This window comes from Triturus cristatus, chromosome 4_2 (genome assembly GCF_964204655.1).
Source record: "Triturus cristatus chromosome 4_2, aTriCri1.1, whole genome shotgun sequence".
NCBI lineage: Eukaryota > Metazoa > Chordata > Amphibia > Caudata > Salamandridae > Triturus > Triturus cristatus.
The window spans coordinates 889,465,715-889,492,268 of NC_140586.1; the positions used below are offsets into that span (position 1 = coordinate 889,465,715).

Consider the following 26,554-nt stretch of genomic DNA (forward strand, 5'->3'; position numbering starts at 1 on the left):
TGAAATCTACAAGATTTCACTCAGTCACTTTTCCGGCCATGCTGCGTCAAATCCCTGCGCCTGCTTGAAGCAGGCGTAAGGATTGACGCAGCATGTTAGGGATAGGGGCACCCCGAGCCTTGCTGGAGCTGCGTCGTGGTTGCGATGCAACTCCAGCAATGCGCCAACCTTACGCCGGCAGATGCGTCACTCATCTGCTTGTCCTTGCGCCACGATGCACCGCATTGTAAATGCGGCGCATCTGCGGTGGCGCAAGGGCAAACTTGCGTGACGCATCTTCCCTGGCGCATCCCTGCTGATTTGCAGGGATGCGCCAGGGAACATAAATCTGCCCCAGAATGTGTATTTTTGCCTCAATGATGGGCAACTTAACTTAAGTTCTAGGGCTGCTGCAGGGCAGCACAGCAAGTCACTTCGCTGCGCTGCCCGCATCAAAAGGAAAGGACAGGAATGCACCATATTAACGATATACAATGCATTCCTGTCCTTTTCCACTGCGCTCGTTCCATTTTGGCTGCCTTGCGCCAACGCAGGCACACTTATACCATGGTGAAAGGGTGAGTGCATTGTTGGCATAAAAACAATCCATGGAGGTGTTTTTCCTCTTTCTATGTTTGCTGTGAAATGCAGCACATATAGAAAGAGGAAACAACAAGGCAAAAGAAAGTTATTTTTCCTCGTTACGCCCTCCCTGGGGAGGTGTACAGTGTGACGTATTCCGCCATTTACAGATCCTTGTAAATCTGGGAATGTGTCAGAACCCTTTGGTTTCGCCTAGGAAACCCCACCACAATGCCCATGGAACGCCCCCTGATGCAGCGTAAGACAACGCAGCGACTTGCACTGCGTTGCCTTACACCATATCTACGAGGACATGAAAAGCCACGCTAAGTAGCTTTATGTCGCCTTTTAGATATAGGTCTACATTCTGCGCTGCCGGAGCATCTTAAAAAGTGATGCACCGGAGTTCATCAGCCTGGCCGTGAGTCGTTATGGCTGAGCCGTCCCGCAGTCCAGCCACTAAAAACGTGTGGTGCTGGCGAGTTTCATTGCCACACAACGTGCAATGATTACATCCCAGCTGACCGTCCTCCATCTAGGGACCACCAAGTGAACTACACTTGATCGGTACAAATAAAACAAAACACTATTGCACAACAAATGCATGTTCTAGTAAAACTTCAGACGCCACGCGACCGCTGAAATTTTAGGCTCTTCTGTCTTAATACACCATCAAGCGGATCTCAATCAGATCCTCCAAAAATTGTACTGAAAAAAGTCACGTTTCATTGCTACACGAAGTGCAATAATCCACGACTGTTTTGAAGATTTGAATGATTGGATACAGATAGATGCGTTTCAATAGCTTTTCTGGTTCCTCATACTACATGACAATAACGGCGACTAAATAAAATAATGACATGAATAAATGTAATGCTATATTACCAAAATATGTGTACACATAAACAAATTTCTGATTCTTAATGCTTAAAAAGGCTGTTTTTACTCATTGCAATGAAACGAAAGTGATCGTGGCTCTGCGGTGGCTTCTGGGTATGCAAATTACCATAAAAAACAGCTGGTTGTTGTCAGACAGCCTGCCCTCTAGTAACAGTAGATGGTACTGCGCCTGCGAATTGGCGAACACGTTTAATGCTGTCTCTCTCACACACACACACTCTCTCTCTCTCTCTCTCTCTCTCTCTCTCTCTCTCTCTCTCTCTCTCTCTCTCTCTCTCTCTCTCCCTCTCTCTCTCTTGTCTAAACTATATGGGATTATTAACCAGAAGTCAAACAGAACACACACTAACTCCCCCTTTTTTTTTTAAAGTGCAACAAAATCGGCATGGCTCCACGAGAAAAGACTGCCATGGAATCCTGCTAGAAGTGTAAGTGGAAAGAGGTACAGGAGACACAATGGACTCCTTGTTGGACCGGGTTGTACTTTGCTGCTACAGATAGTGAAACACATCTGTGAAGCTGTGCTCCACGGAGCTGACATTTGTGTGCAGGCCAAGGAGCAGAATTCACAGGGAGGTAAACAGAACAAGCATTGGCATGCCAATAGGTCTCGCTTTTGGGACCTTTTAAGTATTTAATTATGCAGCACAATATCCTTGGTGCAACAACATCAACTGTTGCATGGCTAAAAACGTATAAGGTCCCAAAAGCGAGACCTATTGGCTATGCCAATGCTTCTTTCAATTGAAAAAGAAAGGCGACCCGAATGTCTGCGGTGCGTTGCATGGTTTCCTTTGTATTTGTGATGTATTAGCATGGATGGGGGCACCCCTGTCTCCGGTCCTCCTCCTGAAAGTCTTTCCTTGTAGAACTGGAACATTCCTACTGTATGGTATATTTCCGTGTCCAGATGGTGCAGCGCTGGTAAAGTCTCTGTCAAGTTACCGTTATAATATGCGGTTTATGTCTGAGTAGCTCACACGTCTTGCTTAGTGGAATCTACCTACCTGGGTGCTTTCTGGTGATTGAGGCTGCTGCTGCGCTTCCCGCCGTCAACTGTCCCTCCCTCCCGCCGTCGCTGTGCATCGCGACCGCTGTGTGGAGGGAGTTGGTGAACTACATTGCCGAGGCTCCTTCGCTCTTCATCCTGGAAGCGGACCCATTGTGTTTCGCGCCTGAAGGCGCTTATAATCCAACCTCATCCCCGGCAGAGCGGGGGTCGCTCACACGTCTTGCTTAGTGGAATCTACCTACCTGGGTGCTTTCTGGTGATTGAGGCTGCTGCTGCGCTTCCCGCCGCCAACTTTCCCTCCCTCCCGCCGTCGCTGTGCATCGCGACCGCTGTGTGGAGGGAGTTGGTGAACTACATTGCCCAGGCTCCTTCGCTCTTCATCCCGGAAGTGGACCCATTGTGTTTCGCGCCTGAAGGCGCTTATAATCCAACCTCATCCCCGGCAGAGCGGGGGTCGCTCACACATCTTGCTTAGTGGAATCTACCTACCTGGGTGCTTTCTGGTGATTGAGGCTGCTGCTGCGCTTCCCGCCGTCAACTGTCCCTCCCTCCCGCCGTCGCTGTGCATCGCGACCGCTGTGTGGAGGGAGTTGGTGAACTACATTGCCCAGGCTCCTTCGCTCTTCATCCCGGAAGCGGACCCATTGTGTTTCGCGCCTGAAGGTGCTTATAATCCCACCTCATCCCCGGCAGAGCGGGGGTCGCTCACACGTCTTGCTTAGTGGAATCTACCTACCTGGGTGCTTTCTGGTGATTGAGGCTGCTGCTGCGCTTCCCGCCATCAACTGTCCCTCCCTCCCGCCGTCGCTGTGCATCGCGACCGCTGTGTGGAGGGAGTTGGTGAACTACATTGCCCAGGCTCCTTCGCTCTTCATCCCGGAAGCGGACCCATTGTGTTTCGCGCCTGAAGGCGCTTATAATCCAACCTCATCCCCGGCAGAGCGGGGGTCGCTCACACGTCTTGCTTAGTGGAATCTACCTACCTGGGTGCTTTCTGGTGATTGAGGCTGCTGCTGCGCTTCCCGCCGTCAACTGTCCCTCCCTCCTGCCGTCGCTGTGCATCGCGACCGCTGTGTGGAGGGAGTTGGTGAACTACATTGCCCAGGCTCCTTCGCTCTTCATCCCTGAAGCGGACCCATTGTGTTTCGCGCCTGAAGGCGCTTATAATCCAACCTCATCCCCGGCAGAGTGGGGGTCGCTCACACGTCTTGCTTAGTGGAATCTACCAACCTGGGTGCTTTCTGGTGATTGAGGCTGCTGCTGCGCTTCCCGCCGTCAACTGTCCCTCCCTCCCGCCGTCGCTGTGCATCGCGACCGCTGTGTGGAGGGAGTTGGTGAACTACATTGCCCCGGCTCCTTCGCTCTTCATCCCGGAAGCGGACCCATTGTGTTTCGCGCCTGAAGGCGCTTATAATCCAACCTCATCCCCGGCAGAGCGGGGGTCGCTCACACGTCTTGCTTAGTGGAATCTACCTACCTGGGTGCTTTCTGGTGATTGAGGCTGCTGCTGCGCTTCCCGCCGTCAACTGTCCCTCCCTCGCGCCGTCGCTGTGCATCGCGACCGCTGTGTGGAGGGAGTTGGTGAACTACATTGCCCAGGCTCCTTCGCTCTTCATCCCGGAAGCAGACCCATTGTGTTTCGCGCCGGAAGGCGCTTATAATCCAACCTCATCCCCGGCAGAGCGGGGGTCGCTCACACGTCTTGCTTAGTGGAATCTACCTACCTGGGTGCTTTCTGGTGATTGAGGCTGCTGCTGCGCTTCCCGCCGTCAACTGTCCCTCCCTCCAGCCGTCGCTGTGCATCGCGACCGCTGTGTGGAGGGAGTTGGTGAACTACATTGCCCAGGCTCCTTCGCTCTTCATCCCGGAAGCGGACCCATTGTGTTTCGCGCCTGAAGGCGCTTATAATCCAACCTCATCCCCGGCAGAGCGGGGTTCGCTCACACGTCTTGCTTAGTGGAATCTACCTACCTGGGTGCTTTCTGGTGATTGAGGCTGCTGCTGCGCTTCCCGCCGTCAACTGTCCCTCCCTCCCGCCGTCGCTGTGCATCGCGACCGCTGTGTGGAGGGAGTTGGTGAACTACATTGCCCAGGCTCCTTCGCTCTTCATCCCGGAAGCGGACCCATTGTGTTTCGCGCCTGAAGGCGCTTATAATCCAACCTCATCCCCCGCATCGCGGGCCCGTGCGCAGGTGGCGCCGGGCTAAGCCCGGGCAAAGGGCGGGCCGTTGTGTGGCCGTTAGGGGGCCGGAAGAGGCCGGGTCGGGCCACCCCCCTAAGCTGTAAGGATTGTGGTGAGACTGTATCATTAATGTATGGATATCGTCAGATAGATCGGATGTACCTTCACGAACTGTGTCATCATTAGTACTCAGGTATTCCCTTGGTTCGTATTAACAGACACTGAGCCTTTGTTATCGGGAATCTACAAGAGTCGGACATTAGCGATATATTCTGGCGCTCCATCGGCCCTGCGCTGGTTTTGTATAAATAGATATACTATTGTTAACCCTCTTCCCTCATCCACAGTGGTTCTGATTGGCGAAATACGTGATCTGTATATTGACATGGCTAAAAATAAATCCACTATGGATAATTATTTGGTTAAAAGGGTTAGCATAATCAATAGCGAAAGAAGGAAATCTTTGGAGAAGGAGACTTCAACAGAAAATGTGTTGCTATCTTTAGATGCTAGTCCTATTACTTCTACTATAGTGGACCCTATAATTGAAGTCCCCGTAACGGAGAATTTAGCACATTCTTCTTTGGATTATGTTGTCCAAAGTCAAGCCTTACTGGAGTCCCCAAATGAGCCTGTATCCCTTCCTTCTCCTCCGAAATTAGCTGTTAGGAAATGTAGGAAGCCCCAAAACAAGCGGGGGAGTGTCCATCATAAGACATTGTCGGACCAATCCCAGAGAAGTATAGTGGTCCATAATGAGACCCCGACTAATAACGTCGACGAGAACTCTGTTCTTATGGGCCTTATTACTAAGATGTTTGAGGAAAAATTAGTGCTTACGGTTAAGCCCCTTGTGGAGAAAATTGAATCACTATCAAGTGAAGTACTAAGATTAGGTGGCATATTAGAGAAGATAAAACAGCCCACAAAATTATCTGAGGCACCGTTACAACCTGCTCACCTTGTATCGCTGCCTGTAACTGAGGTATTGAGTTCCTCTAGTCCTATGAGTTTATCGCACGCAGCTGGTAGTAATATTCGAACTAATATAGCTCCATCTAGTAGTGAGAGGGTTAGGGTCTCAGTGCAAAAATCACATTCTGTTAATCTTCCACCAGCTTGTGAACCTTATGTCATCGTTCTTTCAAACGTCCCACCCCTAGACCCAGCATCATCTAATTTCCGAGAGGAATCTCACGATTCACTTAAACGGAAATCAGTCGCTTGGCTAAATAAAAATTGTGGCTTTCCTACAAACCTTTCTGACCAAATATTGTCCACTAGACGAGTCCCTTGGATAGGTAATGCAAGGAAAATTTATAAGGGGGACTGTGTCATTATAAATTTTAGATACCCGCAACATGTTGTAACAGTCGTATTAAGAGCAGCCGCACTCGTATTGGGGGAGAATGATGTGTGCGCACACCCTTTGTTTTTTTTTTACAGCCATTTAGATAGACCAGTACAAACAATGAATAGGTTAAGACCTATGTGTGTTAATAGCTTACCAATTTTTGCAATTCCGACGGAAAATAGATTCGCAGTACTGAGCTCATTAGATTCAAACGATTGACTTCCAAAGGCTGATAAAATTTTTTTAGTACCTACATTAGATACCCCGTTGAGGGGGACTCACATGAGCAGAGACATTTTTGATCCAAAAATCTTAGTAAAACTGAGTCTAATAAATGTGTCAACAGATGAGCTGCCACATACTGCTGGGATTATTTATGCCCGACAGGATGAAGCAGCTGGAGCAGATATGGTTGTTAAGTTCCAACTAGTACGGTCGGAGGCAATAGGCAATAATACAGATGATCATAAAGTGGAAGTAGTAAATTCCCTAGTCATACCTGAGGTTGATACTGTTAGAGAAGTAAGTCCGTTAGGAACATCCCCATTATCTGTAAAAGTTACTCCTAATATTAGGTTGATATTCTGGAATATTGCTGGTCTTTCTAGGAATTTAAAGGATGTAGTATGGTGTTCATATATTGAGAATTATGACATTATCCTTTTACAAGAAACTCGGATGATAGAAACCCCCCATAGACTAGGATATAAAACCTTCAGCTCTAAAGCAATACCATCAAATAGAGGAAGGGCATCTGGGGGGTTGGCCATCTGGATTACAGTTTCCTTGGAAATAGTCGTTACTCAGCTTTCTATTCCCTCTCTTGATCTGTTAGGTCTTAAAATTGTGACAAGAGGGAAAGGAGCTATCTATCTAATAAATATTTATAACAGACCGTATCCATCTAATAAGGAATCAAGGGTGGTAGAAATTAGGGACTCCAATTTAGAAGACCTAGGACAAAACGCTCAGGTATTAGTTTGTGGAGATTTTAATTGCAAATATGAACCTATCCAGGGTCTGGAAAGACTGTTCGATGAACAATGATATTATGCCCTTGGAACCTGCAAGATCTGTTAAAAGCTCAATAGCCGCTATGCAGATTTTACAGATGACTGTGTCGCATGATCTAAAAGCATGTAATGGTCGTTTATGTTCCGATAGACCACCAGCTCCTACTTATTTTAAGGGTAATCTTAGGTCACATATAGATTTTGTATTGGCCTCCCGGAACCCATGGACCATATTACTCGATTTCAAGATAGACTCCAGAATGGAGAGTGACCATTTTCCTCTTCAATTATGGCTAGATTCTTTACCTTTCATGTGTAGACCAGATGATGAGGGTTTATTGAACTCTCCGGTTGGGGAAATACAGATCTCTAATAACAGGCGTGCTCTAAAATGGTCATATATTTTGGGTAAAAAAGAAGCCTTGACCAACATTTATAACAAATTTAATGAAATTATTGGAGCATCCCAGTTGCCCTCATTAGGCACACAGGGTGTTCTTGAACTACACTATAAGTTGGTCGAAGCTTTTACCCCTCTCCTGAGTAAAATATATAAAAAAGATGGAAACAGGAAAAAGGACCCTCTAGAGTCAGAAAACCCATGGTATAACTTAGAATGTAGAACAGCAAAATCAAGGCTGATCCAGGCAGTAAAATCCGGGATTCGAACTGAAATAAAAAACGCTAGACTGGCCTGTAATAAAATTATGGCTCAAGCCAAAAAAGCATGGGATGCTGACCTATGGGAGGATCTATTGTGTGCAGCAAAGCTACACGGTCAGAGTACGTTCTGGAATCTAATCGCCAAGGGAAATAAGAAGGGCAATTCGACAAAGGATATTTTCCTGGATGAAAGTACTTGGTGTGATCATTTTTCCAAGCTTTATTCTAATAGAAAGGATGATATGCCCCTTGACGATAATGAAATCATTTTAGATAAAAGTACTGTCCCATTACATTTTAGCCTCGAAGAAACTAATCAGGCACTACAAGCTGTTAAAATGGGTAAAGCCCCTGGTCTTGATAAAATTCACGGTGAGTTATTAAAACATGATGTGGAAGTGTGGGGTCCATATATAAATTTCTTAAGTAATTCAATTGTGGCCGGAACACCGATCCCTGAATCGTGGAAAGGGGCAGAAATTATAACAATTTTCAAAAAAGGAGATCGCTATGATCCATGCAATTACCATCCTATCAGTTTAATAGATATTTTACAAAAAATATTCGCCAGACATATTTTAAACAGGCTTTTAGATTGGATGGAGGAGACAAAGTTACTAACCAAATATCAAGCAGGTTTTAGATCTAAAATTAGCACAGTCGATCAGGTGTTTAGGTTTATGTGCATCTGTTGGAAATACGTAAATATCAGGAAGGGCAGCCTTTATGTGACATTTATGGACTTAAGGGCGGCCTTCGACCTTGTTCCTCGTAACTTGCTGTGGTCCACACTAAGGAAGTTGGCTGTCCCAGGTGAGCTACTTAATGAACTTATTAAGTTACATACAGGGAATTATGCCAAAATTAGATGGGGGAAGGCTGGTGAAATATCAAGAGCCATTCCCATAGAGCGAGGCGTGCGCCAAGGTTGCGTGCTCGCCCCCACACTTTTTTCGCTGTATGTTAATGATATCCCAAGATTTTTAAAGAACTGTGCTCACGACTCCCCGAAATTAGATGGAGAAGCAGTCACTTCCTTATTATTTGCTGATGATACTATTCTCATTTCTCAGACTCCGAGAGGTCTACAAAATTTGGTTAACTCCTTTCAAAATTACTGTGTGGAGAAGGGGTTAGAAATAAATTCAACAAAAACCAAATATATGGTTATAAACCCAAAAAAAACCTCAAGGAATCATCTGTTTTTAGAGAATCGTAAATTGGAACAGGTAGGAAGCTTTGACTATTTGGGTCTGATGTTGGATAATAAATTGACCTGGAAAGGACAGTTGGATAAAAGTACATTATCTCTTAAACAAAACTCACTGCCTATTTTAAAAGTGCATGGCGCCAGCCACTCTAAAGCTATTTCTCCAGCACTTGAGGTTTTTAAAGCGAAGGCCCAATCCGCTGCTCTTTATGGTGCTGAGATATGGGGTTGCTGTAGTACTAACAAATTTGGGAAGGTAGAAAACAACTTTGTACACAGATTGCTTAAAATACCGTCCAGAACCCCCCTTGTTCCCGTATTCCTTGATATTAATCTCAAAAGAACAGAGTACCTAGCATTATTGAGACCACTGTTGTACTGGGTTAGGGTTTGGTCTACCCCTGAGTTGAGCGATTATAAGTGTGGTTTGATTGAATTAATCCAGATAGATGAGCAGTTGAAAACCCCATGGCTAAAGCATATATGCAAATGGTTTAAGAAACTAGGGCTTTCTCACTTTTGGGAGGCACCACAGAACATGACTATGTCCTCGAAAGAAATTCTAAAGGATACTTTCTGGTCCTATGCCAATGGCGAGCTATCACTTGGTTCTACGACTGGCATATTGACTCAGAATTTCCTAAATATAAAAGATTTTGAAGAATTTATGGATGAGATTGGCCCTCCTTTAGCAAAATCATTATACTTGCAATTTAGGTATGGGGTTTTAGCGATCAGTGCTTATACATGCAGTTGGGGCGGGGAAAAAGGTTCGGATTTGTGTACCTTCTGTTCCTTAGGGGCAAGGGAAGACGATGTCCATCTACTCTTCTTTTGCCCGGCATATAAAAAACCGAGGCTTCGCCGGATCAAACCCCTTTGTAAACAAATGGGGGTCAGATCCCTGGAGCCCGGGTTGTGTTCAATACCCGCCAGGTGCAGCTCCTTCTATTTTCTCTTTTACCTGAACTCGCTTGCTCACTCGCTCTCAACATTAGACTTTTACTGTGCTGATAATTGTGTTGATAATTGTGTTTTACAACGTGTTTTTAAAACGTTATGCTTACCTGCCCATTTTAAACATTTCTTCTGCTGCTACTCGCATTTTTGCACTTTCCACGTAACTCCCTGGTTGCTGGGCTCCTCCTCCCGCCCCTCTCGGTGACGTGGAGGCTGCTTATTGGTTACTCAGGGTGGTGGGAACGGGGCGCGGATTGGTGTTGGAGCGGGCGGGAGAGTTAAATGGACTGCTGACGCGACCGCGCGGGGCTGATCCCTGGAGCCCGGGTTGTGTTCAATACCCGCCAGGTGTAGCTCCTTCTATTTTCTCTTTTACCTGAACTCGCTTGCTCACTCGCTCTCAACATTAGGCTTTTACTGTGCTGATAATTGTGTTGATAATTGTGTTTTACAACGGGTTTTTAAAACGTTATGCTTACCTGCCCATTTTAAACATTTCTTCTGCTGCTACTCGCATTTTTGCACTTTCCACGTAACTCCCTGGTTGCTGGGCTCCTCCTCCCGCCCCTCTCGGTGACGTGGAGGCTGCTTATTGGTTACTCAGGGTGGTGGGAACGGGGCGCGGATTGGTGTTGGAGCGGGCGGGAGAGTTAAATGGACTGCTGACGCGAACGCGCGGGGCTGATCCCTGGAGCCCGGGTTGTGTTCAATACCCGCCAGGTGTAGCTCCTTCTATTTTCTCTTTTACCTGAACTCGCTTGCTCACTCGCTCTCAACATTAGGCTTTTACTGTGCTGATAATTGTGTTGATAATTGTGTTTTACAACGTGTTTTTAAAACGTTATGCTTACCTGCCCATTTTAAACATTTCTTCTGCTGCTACTCGCATTTTTGCACTTTCCACGTAACTCCCTGGTTGCTGGGCTCTTCCTCCCGCCCCTCTCGGTGACGTGGAGGCTGCTTATTGGTTACTCAGGGTGGTGGGAACGGGGTGCGGATTGGTGTTGGAGCGGGCGGGAGAGTTAAATAGACGGCATGACGCGACCGCGCAGCGGACGCACCCCGAAGGCGCGCCAAAGGCAAGCCCGTCTGCGCCCGTCCGCGCCCGACCGGGTCCAGGGGCCGCCCATGCTGCCCAAGTTATCACATACACCTCGGACGCTCTTAGAGCATTACAGCGACCATATCTCACCCTAAGTCCTACTATTGTCAGGCGTCTGGATACTGTTGGCATCAACTGCCCAGGTATTTCCAACTGCTCTGAGGCAAAGCCCCCTGCCCACGCCAACCATAGCGTGACCACCCTCAGGGTAATATATCTGAATACTCGGTCCTTGGTGAGCCATCAGTCTGACATCTTCATCCTGCTCACCAATGAAAAACCGGATATTCTCCTCTTAACAGAAACCTGGCTCACTGCTGAGTCGCTTCCTGATATCCTTGCGGCTCTCCCCCCAGATTATTATATTCTTCATGCAGACCGACCGGGAGATCGCCCTGGTGGTGGAGTCGCCGCCATCATATCTAAACGCCTTAACGCTCTCTCCTCCTCCTCTCTCCCCATACCGGGGGTAGATAATTTGCTACTCAGCATGGGGACCAACACAGGTGCCCTCACCTTGCTCCTCCTTTACCGGCCACCACATCCCATGAGCACCTTTTCCACTGTGCTGTGCAAACATCTGTCCTCCATCTTGACACATCATGCCAGCCTCGCACTTGTCGGCGACTTTAATTACTGGTACAATGACCCTAACGCCGGCCCTCACGCTTCTGAACTATTTGAAATGCTTCATAGTCTGAACCTGTCGCAACAAATCCTTTGCCCTACCCACCTTAAGGGCCATATCCTGGACCAGTTTTGGTCACATAATCTAGTGATGTCTCAGCCTAATGTCTCTCCCTGTGTCTGGTCAGACCACTTCCTAGTCGACACGGTCATTACCCTCACAGGCAGACTCCCGGCCCCTCGCATGGCTGGCGGGCTCTCTCGAAAATGGAGCACACTGGATGCCCAGGCCTTTCTCACGACCCTAGCGGATACCAGCCCAGCCCGGGATCCTACAGCCTGTCCCGATATCGACATATTAGACAGTAACATCACTAATTGGCTGAAGTCGGCCAGCGACCAATTTGCCCCGCTGACGCGATTCCCCTCCACCAAGCATGCCACCTCTCATAGATGGTATACGCATGACCTCAAATCGCACAAACTAAAAGTACGCCAACAGGAACGTATCTGGAGGCATACTTATTCCGACTCAGCTAGATTACTCTACACCACCGCTCGCAGGGAATACAAAGCAGCCATCACTTTAGCCAAATCAGTCCACTTCTCGGACAGGCTCTCCTCAGCAGCCAACAAATCCAAGGAAGTGTTCAAAATTATGAATGAGCTCACCACCGACGACAGGACCCTCCCTGCTCAGACCCCTTCTCAAGAAACATGCGATGCCCTCAACCGTTTCTTTATTGAAAAGATTAAAAAAATCAAAGACTCAATCTACTCTCCTCCCCAGCCATCCCCCCAGGATTCCTTGCCTGAAAACTATTCGATCATCACGACGCTCCCTGCTCTTAACGCTGACTCGCTGGCTCGACTCGCAACTAGAGTCAAATCCGGCTCCCCCAATGACTGTTGCCCGCCCTCAGTCATGCGGGACATTTGCCTTAAATTACCGGATCACATCCTTCCTTTGTTGAACGGCTCCCTCAACAGCGGCCTTGTCCCTGCATCTTTCAAGGAGGCAATTTTGGTGCCCCTCTTAAAAAAACCTGGAGCAGACCCGGGAGAACCCTCTAATTATCGCCCCATCTTCCTCCTCCCTTACCTCTCAAAGCTACTGGAGGCTCACGTTACTCAATTTCCGTCACACTTTATTGAGTCCACCGGTTCCCTCGAGCCCAACCAAGCTGGGTTCAGACCTGCCCATTCTACCGAGGCGGTCATTCTTGCAGTCCTGAACACTCTGAGAAGCAATGCGGACGCTGGCACTCCTCAAGCCTTGGTGCTCCTGGACCTGTCTGCGGCGTTTGACACGGTGGACCATAACATCCTCCTCCGCCGTGTTGCACAGGCAGGTATCCAGGGCATCGCCTTTAACTGGATTACGTCCTTTCTAACCGGCAGAACTCAGGCCATACGTTTAGGACCTTACACAGCCGGTAGAACTGCTACTACCTGTGGAGTCCCCCAAGGTTCCTCCATCTCACCGTTGCTGTTCAACCTCTACCTCCGTCCTCTCATTCATTCACTCACGAATTGGGACATCACGGTGTATAACTACGCCGATGACCTGCAAATCATCTTCCCACTCAACTCTCCCAATGCTACTAATACCTCTCATTCTGTCATGATCCACATATTGGAATGGATGAACACCAATCATTTAAAGCTGAACCCGGGGAAGACTGAATTACTCCTCCCTGGATCCAGTTCTGCTCACTGGGGCCCACAGTTCTGGCCCACTGAACTGGGTCCTCTTCCGGTCCCGCTAAAATCAGTGAAAAGCCTCGGCGTGATAATCGATGCAGAACTCTCATTAAAAGCCCAAGTGGGGGCTGTTGTTTCATCCTCTATGTACCAGCTCAGGAAGATCCGTAAGATCAGCCACCTACTCTCATCCCCTGCATTGATCCAGGTTGTCATCTCCTTGGTCCTGTCCCGCTTGGATTTCTCAAATTCCATCTACCATGGTCTTCCTCAGTGTCTTCTGCATCGCCTTCAGGTTGTTCAGAACCAAGCTGCCCGTCTTATTTATAAAATCCCCAGGTGGCAGTCGGCAAGCTCACTTTTACAGCGACTTCACTGGCTGCCAATTGGACAAAGGGCAGCTTTTAAGATGGCGTGCATCATCTATAAAGCACTACATTGTACTAGTCCTGCCTTCTTGCAATCTTCAGTGACGGCATACCAGCCATCACGCAATCTACGCTCTGCCCACCTCCACTTACTGACTGTTCCCAGAGTCAAAACTAAAAAGTTTGGTGGCCGTTGTTTTGCCTTTCTGGCCCCTTCCCTCTGGAATTCATTATCTCTTTCCATTAAGTCAAGTCCCTCCCTCCTCGATTTCAGGAAACTGTTAAAGACCTCTCTTTTTCCCCCCTCTTGTTAGCCTGCTTACTGCTGTCTGTCACTCTGCTGCTATTCTCACTTTTCTGCCATAAGCGCCAGGAAACCATTGGTGTCAGTGCGCTATACAAGTTTCATTTAACATAAAGTAGCAGAGCGTATACTGAAATCTAACACCTCACAATTAGCGGTCTTTGGTATAAGCAGATTCCTATTTAATGTGCATCTTATTAGGAATTGGTCTGATTATAAACTGTAATACAAGAAGGGGAACCTATTTACTCCCCTTGCTATATAGTTTAAGATTCTCAGTCTTCCCCCAGTTTTATTTAGTGTTATTTATTTTTAAAATCTGGCTTTTAACTAATATAATATTCTTATTTATTTTTTATCAGGTATTGCTTAATCATGGAGATAAAACCACTTTGGCAATTGTTTGTAATTGTATATTACGGCCATGTATGCAAAATGTGTTATTTATTGTTGTGAAGGCTTTTATGGCTAATTTGCCGAAATAAAGTATTACTGAAACAGTAGATTATACAGCTATCGGTATATGGAAGGGCTCTGGATTTGTGTGATATGGCGTCAACAGCATTTACCACATAATCATGGATTGACAGTACTTGCTACTTAAGCTACTACCTCTGCCGCATAATTCTACATGTCAACAAAAGTAAATTGTTTCTATGGCAAACTATCAAAAGTTACTTTAAAAAAAAAAAAGTGCCGGCTCACGGAGCACATCAAAGCGGGCGTGCGTCCGCGAAACGTAGGCGCGCGCGCCCGCGCACCTGCACTGTAGCACTTTTTTGAGCCCTCACAAAAAGTCTCGCCAGACCAGCGCATGCACTGGGTCAGGCGAGACCTAAAAAACCCAAAAATAATACCTACAGAGGCATCTGATTGGGAGGGGTAACGTTTGGCAGCCTACTGACAGCAGAACACAGCTGGCATCGTTTGCATATACATGTGCAGTGCTGTGTTACTGGTGAAATGCCCACAAAGGCAGTCTGCAGCAGCGTAGGATTACCAAGAGTTAGATGTCACTGATGTGTGCGCGAAGCTGGGATTCGCAGCTCTGGGCGCTAGGGTAAGGATCGACGTGCTCCTCGTCCAAGGAGCGGGAGGTGCAAGGCTCTTTCTAGCCACTAGAGGTCAGGCTCGTCCAGAGCGAACAAGCAGTGATTGCCGCACCTGGCGGCAGGCAGACTCGGGGTACATCCTGCAGCCCCGAACCCCGTCGAGAACTGGAGGTCGCGTTCGCATTTGAAATGCCGGGAGAAGCGTGTGTTCCCAGAATGCCTTGTGGTGCCGGTCTCTTAGAGGCTGCTGCAAGAAGGGCTGTTTGGGTGCCAAATGTGGCCCCCTGGTGTAGATGATGCGCTGCTCCCTGGTGTAGATGAAGCGCTGGTTTATTAGATACGACGGGGCAGATTTACAAGCCCCTTGCGACACTTTAGCGCCACCATTGCGTCACTTTTGTGACACAGCGGCAGCATAAACAATGCACCACGTTGCGACACATTTACAACGTGACACATCTAGGGAGATGCGTCACGTTGTAAAGCCCCGCGCCACATTATACCTGCATCAGGTATAATGTATGCAGGGTGGGCGTTTCGATGCAAGAAAGCCTCGTAAAAGTGACGCAGTGAAATCTGCAAGATTTCAATGCACCACTTCTAGGGCTCAACTGTGTCAAAACCTTACGCCCCGCTTGAAGCAGGCGTAAGGAATGACGCGGCACAATAGGTATAGGCCTTCCTGAGCATTGCTGGAGTTGCGTCGTGCTTGCGACACAACTCCAGGAATGCCTGACCTTTGCGCCAACAGATGCTTGATGCATCGGCCAATCCTTGCGCCACGATGCGCCGCATTGTAAATGTGGCGCATCCATTGAGGCGCAAGGTTTTTTTTGCGTGACACAAGTAAACTGACGCATCTCTGCTATGATGCAGAGATGCGCCAGTTTCTTGTAAATCTGTCCCTTTATGAGTATAAATCAGCACCGGGACCACACTGCACAATAATAAGAAACTCTTGTGCACGCTCAAATGCCCAATGCAGCTTTTATACGAAAGAGCCCAGCTGTGTGTTTGTCAAAGAGATTGTGGGGCAGATTTACAGGCCCCATGCAACACTTTTGTGCCGCCGTTGCGTCACTTTTGTGGCTCAACAGCGCGTAAAAAATGTGGCCAATTTACAACATGATGCATCTAGGGAGATGCGTCACGTTGTAAAGCCCTGCATCTCATTATACCTGCGTCAGGTATAATTTATGCAAGGTGGGCGTTCCCACGCAAGAAAGCCTTGTAAAAGGGACACAGTGAAATCTGCAAGATTTCACAATGTCACTTCTAGGACGCCACTGCGTCAAAACCTTAAGCCTGCTTGAAGCAGGCGTAATAGGCCTCAAAATTCATTGCTGGAGTTGTGTTGTGCTTGTGACACGACTCCAGCAATGCGTGACTTTTGCACCTACAGATGCGTCAGAATTTCTTTTTTTTTTTAGTTCAGAAGAAAAGTTTATGAAAGGTAAAGAGGTGGAAACATACAGTACATGTTACTGATCAAAAGAAAAACAATACATCGTGTACAAATTCCAGCGGAGATATATGAGTAAGATAAACATTTAAAACACAGTAAAAGGATAATCAGGGAGAACACAATGCATATATAAATGAAACCTAGAAAAACAGCAATAGAAATCAAGGGGGTTTAAGTACTTCCTGCTGAGAAGGGGTTGGTAAGGAGTGTTTTAATGCACATTTATCAAAAAAGATTGTGACAGGCAACCATAACTGAATTCGCTTCATGGCCATTTGTAGAGGAAACAGGAGAAATGTATCCAATCTATGATTATGGCATACATCATACCACCAAGCTTTGTAAGAAATCTTCGTGAAATCTTTCCAATTTCTCGTTATCTGCTGAAAAGCAACTGCTATTAGTAAATCAACAATTCTGATATTAATGTCGTAGTTATCCCAAATTGGGGAAAGGCTTCCCAAGAAAATGTCCTTTACAAAGAATGGGGCATTGGTACCAAAAATTAAATTAATTTGAGACCAAACCTGTTTCCAAAACTTATTTACAAATGAACATGAAAAAAGCATATGAAACAAATCAGCATCAGGAGATGCGCAAGACCAACAAGTATCCTGTACATTGGAGAATCTTTTATTTAAGGCGTGAGGAGATAGTAAAAGCCTATTGTATGTATAAAACAAAGTTTGTGTTAAACAAGCTGTTCTGGAGGTTTTACGTATCTTAGTCCAAATCTTATTCCACGTTGACGGGGACCATACTACACTAAAATCTCTCTCCCAAGCGATTTCAGTCGTGGATTTTTGTCTAGGTGTACCCTTAGATAGGAGAAGAGTATAAAAAATAGAAGCTTTAGGTTTGGTTCATAAAAGAGTGGATAAGTCAGTAGGTACATCAGCGATATGAGAGATACTAGAATCACTGGTAAGCCTGGTGTATACGTCAAGTACCGTACGTCGAAGAATATGGTATTTAGAAATCAGGGCAGCGTGCAAGCTATAAGTCTGTCGAAGTAAAGGGAAGGAAATAAATTCATTGTTCAAAAATAGTTGATGGACCCAGATCAAACCATGTTGCCTCCAAGACTTCCAATAGAAGGGTTTATTGTTTATTAATAGAGTCGTATTGTGCCAAATGGTGGACGCCAAAAAGGACTCAAGACTAAGAGTATCAGGAGTTAAAGGGAGTAAAGGAGTGAGAAGTTTGGAAGTACATTTAAATAGGGGAGAAGATAGCGTTTGGGGTTAACGGGAAAAAGAGAGATATTTTTTAAACGAAAAGGGGGACAAAAACGAACTTTCAACTGATGCCCATAAGGGGCAATCATCTGTGGGGTCAAGCAGCCAATATGAGGCTTGCCGTAATAAAAAAGCCTTCTGATAAACAGGAAAGTTGAGAAAATTAACCCCTCCCTCATTTTTAGGGCGTATTAATTTAGAAAGAGACATACGTGCTTTTTTAGTGTTCCATAAGAAGGAAGATAATACTGAGTTAATCGATTTGAATAATTTGGGAGAGATGGGGACTGGAATGTTGGAAAAGGTATATAAAACCATAGGGGAGAGCATCATTTTTATAGTGTCTAAACGGCCCCACCAGGAAAGGTATAGGGGATGCCATTTAGTAGTAAGATCGGAAAGTTTTTTAATACAATTATTCAAACATAAAGTAACTGTGTCTTTAATCGTGGGCGTGAAACTCAATCCCAAGTATTTGATATGAGAAGATTTCCAAGTAAAGTCCGTTGGGGCAAAATCAACTTTAAAAGTAAATTTAGTCAGAGGTAAGATTTCACACTTATCGCTATTCAGTTTATACCCAGAAACCAGTGAAAAAGATTGAACTTCCTTGAGAAAGGCAGGAACTGATTCACTAGAGTTGGAGATAAAAAGCAAAATATCATCAGCGTAGGCTGCTAGTTTGACATTAGTGGTCGGGGTCTGAAAACCATGTATTTGTATGTTTTGACGAATCTTTGATAAGAAGGGTTCTAGGGCTAAATTAAAAAGAAAAGGAGAGAGGGGGCAGCCTTGACGCACACCCCTACCAAGGTAAAAAAAGGGCGAGATGAGACCATTAGCACAAACCGCAGCGCGCAGACTAGAATACAAAAGTGAGATCAGGGCTATAAACTTAGGACCAAAGCCAAACCATCGGAGGGCATAAAATAAATATTGCCATTCAACTCTATCAAAAGCTTTCTCTGCGTCAAGCGCTATAGCAGCGAGAGAGTTTTGTAGATGCGGAGCTTTAGATAAAATATTAAAAAACAACCTCGTATTATCATTAATGACTCGCCCTTTCACGAAGCCGGATTGCTCCCTGTCTAAAATATTTGGTAGAATAGGGTACAAGCATAAGGCCGTGCCTTTGAAAAGATCTTATAATCTATATTGACCAATGAAATGGGTCTGTAATTCTTACAATGTTTCAGATCTTTGCCCTCTTTAGGAATTAGACATATATGAGCCTCTGAGAAAGAGCCTGTTGATTCCCCCAGAGAGTTAAAAGAATGAATCAGAAGGAGTAATTTAGGTAATAATAATTTAGAGAAGTGGAGGTAAAATTCGACAGTGAATCCGTCAGGCCCAGGTGCCTTATCTTTTTTTAAGTGTTGAAGTGCCTCTAAGAGTTCTTGTTGTGTTGTATCTACTTCTAAGGACGATATATCGGGAAAAGTTTGCTGAGTTTTCTGTATAGTTGAAAAGAATTGTGAAAGCATATGACTTGTGGGATTCGTTTCGGGAGCATATAATGATTTGTAAAAAAGTGCGAATTCATTCAAAATTTCCGTGTCATTAAATTTTAAGATAGAATTCCCATCAAAAATAGAATCGATGTATAATTTATTGTGTTTGGTTTTCAAATAATTAGCCAAAATTTTACGTGCCTTATTTTTCCCACCATAATATTTTGCGCTGGAATTCAGGAGGTAAAATGAGGCACTGTCAGTAGATTCTTTATTAAATTGCAGTTTCGCTTTTATAAGGGCATCAAGAGCATCTTTTGAATGCTCTAGTCTCTTAATATCTTGAAGCAGGGCACTCGAGCGTTTGCGAGTAATGTTACACTTCTTGGCCACAAAGCTGATAATAAAATCTCTCGCTGAGGCCTTAAAGGCGTCCCAAATAGAAAGGGAAGGAGGTAGAATCGTTTAAGGAAAAATAGTCATCAAAGAAGGTGGAGAATGAGGAGGAGAATGCAGGATCCAAAAGAAGGGAGTTGTTGAATCTCCATCTTCTGGGCGTGTTCATTTTTGGTAAAATATCCAAATCGATTGAGATGGGGGCATGGTCAGATAACAATAAAGGTCCTATTTCAGCATGCAAAAGTGCTTGTGAAATGTTGTGGGAAACAAAAAAATAATCAATACGTGTTTGAGAATGATGCACAGGGGAATAAAAAGTATACTCTCTGGTGGTGGGGTTACACAACCTCCAGGCGTCCAAAAGTTTGTGCTGAGTAATAGCATGAATGAAGGACTTATGTGGTTTGTTAGGAATTAATGGAACTTTGGAATGTTGATCAACATAGGGATCAAACATCTGATTGCTAGAATAAAATTATCTTCCATGAAGAGGGCCATCTGCTGGGCAATGGAGGACCAAAAGGAGGAATCACCACCAGTAGGACCATATACATTGAAAAAGGAGACTGGAACATCCTTCAGCAGCAATTTAACATGGAGCCAACGGCCCTCTGTATCAGATTCCTTTGATATAAATTTACAATCAAGTGACTTATGACAGAGCATCATAACCCCATTGCGTTTGCCATCACCGTTAGAATAAAATATTTCCCCCACCCAACCTCGTTTTAGTTTTGATGACTCATTCTCCGTTAGGTGAGTCTCCTGTAAGAATACAATATCAGCATTCATCTTTGCTAAGTGGGTCATAACTCTCTGACGCTTGATGGGGGAATTCAGCCCTCTAATATTCCATTATACTAATCTCATCGGCATAAAAGTTCAAGAGTAAAATAAAACAAGGAGAAGGAACAACAGCAAATCGATTCAGTGAAATAATCTGAGAGGAAATACAATACAATCTGAAAAATGGTTGCCAGGGTCCAAGTGTAAGAGAGAAGACAAAGAGAAAGTAGAGAAGGAAGATAAACAAATCTATAAGAAAAAGTCAAGAAGCAGGAGGAAATATATCCGGAGCTTTGATTCAAAGGAAAAGGATAAGAAAATAAATATAGGATGAGAAGAATAAATAACAATAAGAGCTGAGAAATAATCACCTCAAGAGAAAGATCAGACGGATCAGAAAAAAGAACAGGACAGGACATGCAAAAAGAAAAAAACTCAACAACAACCAAAAGGGAAATAGAGAGAATAAATAAAAGAGAAATAAACAAAGAGAATAAGAAAACAAAAAGGATGGGGGTACAGGAGGGAAACATACCTACATAAGGAGAAACCAGGCAAAGACGGGGAAGGGGGTGGAACCACATGGAATGGACGACGCATCCAGGGATCAGCAAAGCGGAGGACCGGGAAGACATCATAAAGCAAAGGTAGGGAATCTGTGATGACAAAACAGAATCAGAGTTAGAATATTCCGCACGAAGGAACATTAACAGGAAAATTGAGGAACATTAACAGACAAAGTCTCAAAAAGAAAAACACAACAAAAACATCTTCAAGTATGCTATTAACAGGAAAGAAAAAAAACAACATGCAAACTGCCAAACATCAAAAAAGAGAAAACGAGAATTCGGTCAGCATGTCAATGAAAAAACCATATTAAACATTCAAAGAGAAGATGCAGGACCAGAAGAATCCATGACATTCGGTTTGCACGAATTGATAAAACTTTGTAAACGCACAGGATCTTCATATTTGGTGGTTTTGTTATTATATGTGACTTTAAAGAGGCATGGATGAAAAAGTCTATATCTGGCTCCTATTGAGAGCAAATCAGCTCGCATATTCAAAAAAGCTTTGCGTCTGTTGGCGGTAGCTTTAGCATAGTCTTGCGCAAAATACAGGGATGAGCCAGACCATGTGACTTTAGGAGATGCTCTTACTGCTGAGAGAACCTTTAACAGATCCGTATACTCAAGAAAGTATAAGATGACTCCTCTAGGTCTTGGCGGGGACATAGAGTGTGCTGGAAGACGACCTAGCCGATGTGCTCGCTGAATGTTAAGGATCGTCCCCTCCGGCATATGGAGCAACTTAGGGAGGAATGACTTGAAAAATGCAAGAGAGTCTGTCCCTTCAAGACCTTCTCCCAGGCCATAAATGCATAGGTTGTTGCGTCTACCGTGATTTTCAAAGTCTTCAACTTGTTTTTGAAGCGTAGAAACTTGAGAGTGTAGATGAGAGACAGCAACACAGGTTTCTTTAAAGGAGGATACATTGTGTTCAACTGACAAGACTCTAGCTTCCAATTGAGACCAATTATAGTTTAGTATTAGTTTCTTCCATGAATGGCCGAAGAGCTCTAATTTCCTCCAATAGTAACTCCATTGACGCTGGTGAAGCCGATTTAGGCGGCGATGGAGGATCCTTTTTTAAGCGCTTGGTGTTGGATTTCCCTGAAGCTGCAGACAAGGGCTCCATTGTTGTATCGTGACTGCGAGGAGAAGAGGCCAGAGACTCTTCTAATTGAGAGAATTCAGAAAAAATCTTTGAGTTTTTTTATAAAATTGTGTTTGAATTTGGAGAGAGAGGGTTGAAGTGCCCTCGTTCTACCCATAAAACACAGTTATCATGCTCCGCGCCAATGTTAGTATACAAGGGATCATACACAGCAAACAATGCGTGGAGCGTAAAATAGTAACTTCTAGAAAAACATAGGAGACTCTTCTAGTCAAGACAGTCAATTGCAGCCAGTCATCATGCCATCAGCAAAGAACTGGTATGCCAGAGTTAAAAGTACACATCCAAAAACGAACGAGAGCTCCAAGTGGATGTGCTACTGCTTCTACCACCAATGTTGGAAGGAAAAAACAATATATGAGGCAGTACACCGAAAGAAAAAAAAAATGATCGCGTTGAGCTTGTCAAGGACAATCTCCCTTGACAAATAAGCTAATAGAGGAGAAGAGCAGTGGCATTAAGATAAAAAAGCACTGCAGTCTGAGGACATGCTGAGAGGAAAATGAGTGGCAGCCATAATTATTACAGCATACACTTAGGTGAAGATACTAAAACAATATCCAAAATGGTAGAAAACAGCAGTAAAATGCCACAGTGCCCCCTCAAAAAACTGCCAATCCACGTTTTTGGAGTAATGACAGTGGATGTATAAGCATTGGTGAGCAAAAAAAGAAACTACATCATTATTGTGAGGAGATGCGCTCGCGCACGTATAAATTCGAAATGGTGGCTGCGCTGAGAGGAAAGCTGCTGAAGAAATCACTTCAGTAAGAAAGGCAATTAAAGTCCGCATTTGAAGTCAGCGGGGGTCCCAAAGCATGCACCAGGTCTTCATAGGCCCGTGCGCGTCTCCGTCCGAGCGGCAGCAGGTCTTGAAACGCCGAGTCTTCCCGGCGGACCCGGAGCTTCACCTGGGTGCCGCCATTCACTCGGGCGCCAAGTCACGCCCCCCTGTGTCAGAATTTCTGACGCATCGGTCAATCCTTGCGCCATGGTGCGCCATATTGTAAATACGGCGCATCCATGGTGGCGCAAGGGTTTCTCAGGGTGGCGCAGGGAAAATTACGCATCTCTACAGATGCGTCACTTTCTTGTAAATCTGCCCCTGTGTTTCCGGAACTTAGCAGCCAGAGCATTTGTAACCCTCTGTGGTGCCTCGGATCAACTTACTTTCTTAGGGAGGTGGCTTATCTGTGTGGGGGAAGCGGCTGCCTGTAGTGTGTGCCTACACAGATGGTGAGACCTCTATTGAATGTGACTTCACTCCTCGGGGATGGAGACCTCTGCAGTTGGTGACTCCACTGCACGGAGGGAATCGTCAGAGAGCACTGCACAGAGAGGAAGCTCTTGGGCTGCTATGTGCGACACAAGCAATGAGAAGTTAACTTGTGTCTGCAGTGACTTGCCAGCAGAAGAGGGTAGCCCCGTACAATGTGACCCCCATTTCGCTCTTCCTCTCAGTCCCCTCCTCCCTTCCCCTTGCTTTCTCTCCTTTTCTTCCGCTGCTCTTTATATTTATTTTCCTCTCTACTCTCTCCACTCTCTGTCAACCCTCTTTATGTATTCTTCCTTTCCCGAACTACTTCGAGTATTTCTTGTAATGTTGTTTGGAATTTCCCATCCTTCTTCTTTAAGACCTCATTCCCCCCTTCAGTGGACTACCTGCTTAGGGCAGAGCACCTGGCCTTTCTTTCCTGGTTGGCCTTCCTTGCAGGTGGCTGTTTCCTTTTATGCCAGGGTCAGCTTTGTTCCTCCAAAACGGGCTTGTGTGCATGCAGTTCAGAATTTTATTCATTCATATACGTTCTTTTAAAGGGCATTAACCTGAAACAACAAATGCTGTGTATAACTGGATTTCAAAACTTCGATGTTGTGGTTTTAATTGGAATTGTCGTTGTGCTCATGTTCTTTTGCTTCTTCCTTGACCCACACCCTGTGGCAATCTAGGCAAGCACCAGACACTCCCCTTTCTCGCTTCTCTCTCCTACTTTTTCTCTCTCCTTCTCTTCCTCTCCTCCATTTCCCCTGCTTTGTTTTTGTCTGAGCCCTCACCTCTTTCTCACTTATGTTTCTTTTACTTCTTTTTCTTTGTTTTCTCGCCATTTCTTCCTTTCCTTCCTTTTACTTCATTTCTGTCTCCTCTTTTTCCTTTTTCTCTCCATGTACAACGTCTCTCCATTCTCACTCTCTCTCTTCACTGCTTCCTGACCGCCTCTGCCCCAATCTCCTTTTTCCCCCCAAAAAGAAGTTGACTTACTGTTGACTGAATTATTGAGCCCAAGGCGGGGCGCGAGGGAGGCGGGGCTTAAATTGCTGAGGACCTCCGCTTCACAGAAGGGTCACTGTCTTGGTTCAGCCTTAAGTGTGACCGTACTTCTCCACTGGGGCCACTTGCATTGTTTAAAAAAAAAATAAAAAAAGAATGCAGTTTTTGTAGGCCAGAGAGCCCACTAGATCCCATGTCTCGTGGCCCTTAAGGTTCACGAAGGCAGACTGACGGCTGCAGTTGTGCGGTTGCCTGTCAGGGGATCTCCATGGGAAGGAGGCATACAGCTGTCTCTTGGCCTGAGGTATATGAATGGAGTAGCTGCTTCAGAGGATTATTCCCTACGGTTTAATTTTCTGAAATGGGATGAGTCTGTAAGTCTTTCAACAAACCTGTGTGAATTAGAATTATTTTGTAGGGTTTTCTGGCAGGATGGCCTGCAGGGAGCTGACGGAGCTTATTTTGGCAGTTCTGTCTTCTACTGGAATGAATCTTGTGTTCTTCCAAAGTCGTTGATTCTCAGAGTCTCATCATTGCAGTGTTTTTGCAACTCTTTTGCCTCTTCTGTTTTTAGGTCAAGCCTGGGCAGTGCATGCGCTGCTCTGTAAAGCATGATGTATTCTGGTATGGACTTGATGCTCCGCCCATATTTCACATTGGCTTGTGTCATTGCCTTTGTAAACTCTGGCTCTTCTTGTTCAATAGGCTTAGTAGTCCCTCCTTAGTACCACTTTGTCTCATCTTGTAACCTCCCATAAGGACAGGCCCTCTTCCATGTGTTGTCACTCAGGAGGTTTTAATTACAGCCTCCTAGCACTAGGGGGCATATTATCAAGGCCAGGCGATAATTATCGCTCAGCGCTCTTAGCGCAGAATAATTATCGCTGGCCAACTCTGAATTTTATTGCGGAGATAGCGTGCTATCAGCAACGCTTATCTCGAAAGCAATAGAATTCAGAGCGCAAGCTGCCAACTGTGCGATTATCGCTGGAAATCCAGTGATAATCGCACAGGGTTTGGCGATAGCTTGCTGATAGGGCAAGACATACTTAGCCATGATATCCACCTTCCATAGGATATCATGGCTAAGTCAGTTTCAAAGCAGGCGTAAGGAAAGTAGCAATAACAGTGGTTATGTTACTTACTACTTACTTGCCACTATGCTTCATAGCGTGGGGTTTCTCCCGTTATTCTGGGGAGGAACGCCCACTTTGCATCTCATTAGGGAAAGGGAGAAGAAGCATGGATTCAGCTGAAGCTGAAATATGTGTATGCATAGCTAATAACACAGCATTTTACACACTAAATTACAGTAAAATTAGAATTTTTTTTTTTCCGCGGATCTACCCTCGGCCGAGCCTTCTCGCTCGCAGATGCCTTGAAAACAAAAAGCACATCTTCTTGAACGATTCGGTGGTGGTCCCATCCTCTGAGGACCACCCCAAGCACAGTTATTGGCACAAATACAATCCCAACCAAAGGCCCTGCAAAGCATTATGGGACAAGATTAGCAGTGGGCAGTGAATATTATAGTGTCCAATATCAAAATAATTCTACACAAAGCTGCAGTTCAACTAGTCGTTAATAGATGTCCCTCACGAGTCAAATGCAAAAGCATTGAAATTATTGTTACATCAAGCTGCAGTTCCACTCGTCGTTACTAGATGTCCCTCACGAGTCGACACGAGTCAAATGCAAAATTTTCATAAAAGGGTTTCAATGCTTTTGCATTTGACTCGTGAGGGACATCTAGTAACCACTAGTTGAACTGCAGCTCTTTGTAGAATTATTTTTGATATTGGACACTATAATATTCACTGCCCACTACTTACCTCGTCCCATAATGCTTTGCAGGGCCTTTGGCTGGGATTGTATTTTTGCCCATAACTGTGCTTGGGGTGGTCCTAGGAGGAAGAGACCACCATGGAATCGTTCACAAGCACGATATGCTCTTTGTGTTCAAGGCTTCAGGTTGGTCCTCACCATAGGTTAGGGGGGACCCCAAAATCGTTAGGTCTCTCATTGCCTCACCCTGTCATTCACAGTTCATTTTTAGGTCTCCCGAGCCAAATGCTTTATTCAAAGTGCTGTCTAAAGCTACAGTGCATGTGAACAATCAATCAGTTCTGATTTTATCTACAGTTTCATGACTCTCTAGGCACTAATCTCGGTTTCCCCTCACTTTCCCTCCCCTTCCTTC

General features: G+C 45.4%; 1 protein-coding gene across 4 annotated transcripts in view; it reads right to left on the bottom strand.

The window, feature by feature from the left end:
* The window catches only part of LOC146835350 (uncharacterized), a 648,392-nt gene that overhangs the window by 161,241 nt on the left and 460,597 nt on the right, over positions 1 to 26,554 (bottom strand). For all 4 annotated transcript variants that reach the window (XM_085600183.1, XM_085600184.1, XM_085600185.1 and 1 more), the window contains one exon: positions 20,887 to 21,007. In XM_085600183.1, coding sequence (XP_085456309.1) covers positions 20,887 to 21,007 — 121 coding nt within the window. The remainder of the gene's footprint in view (positions 1 to 20,886; positions 21,008 to 26,554) is intronic.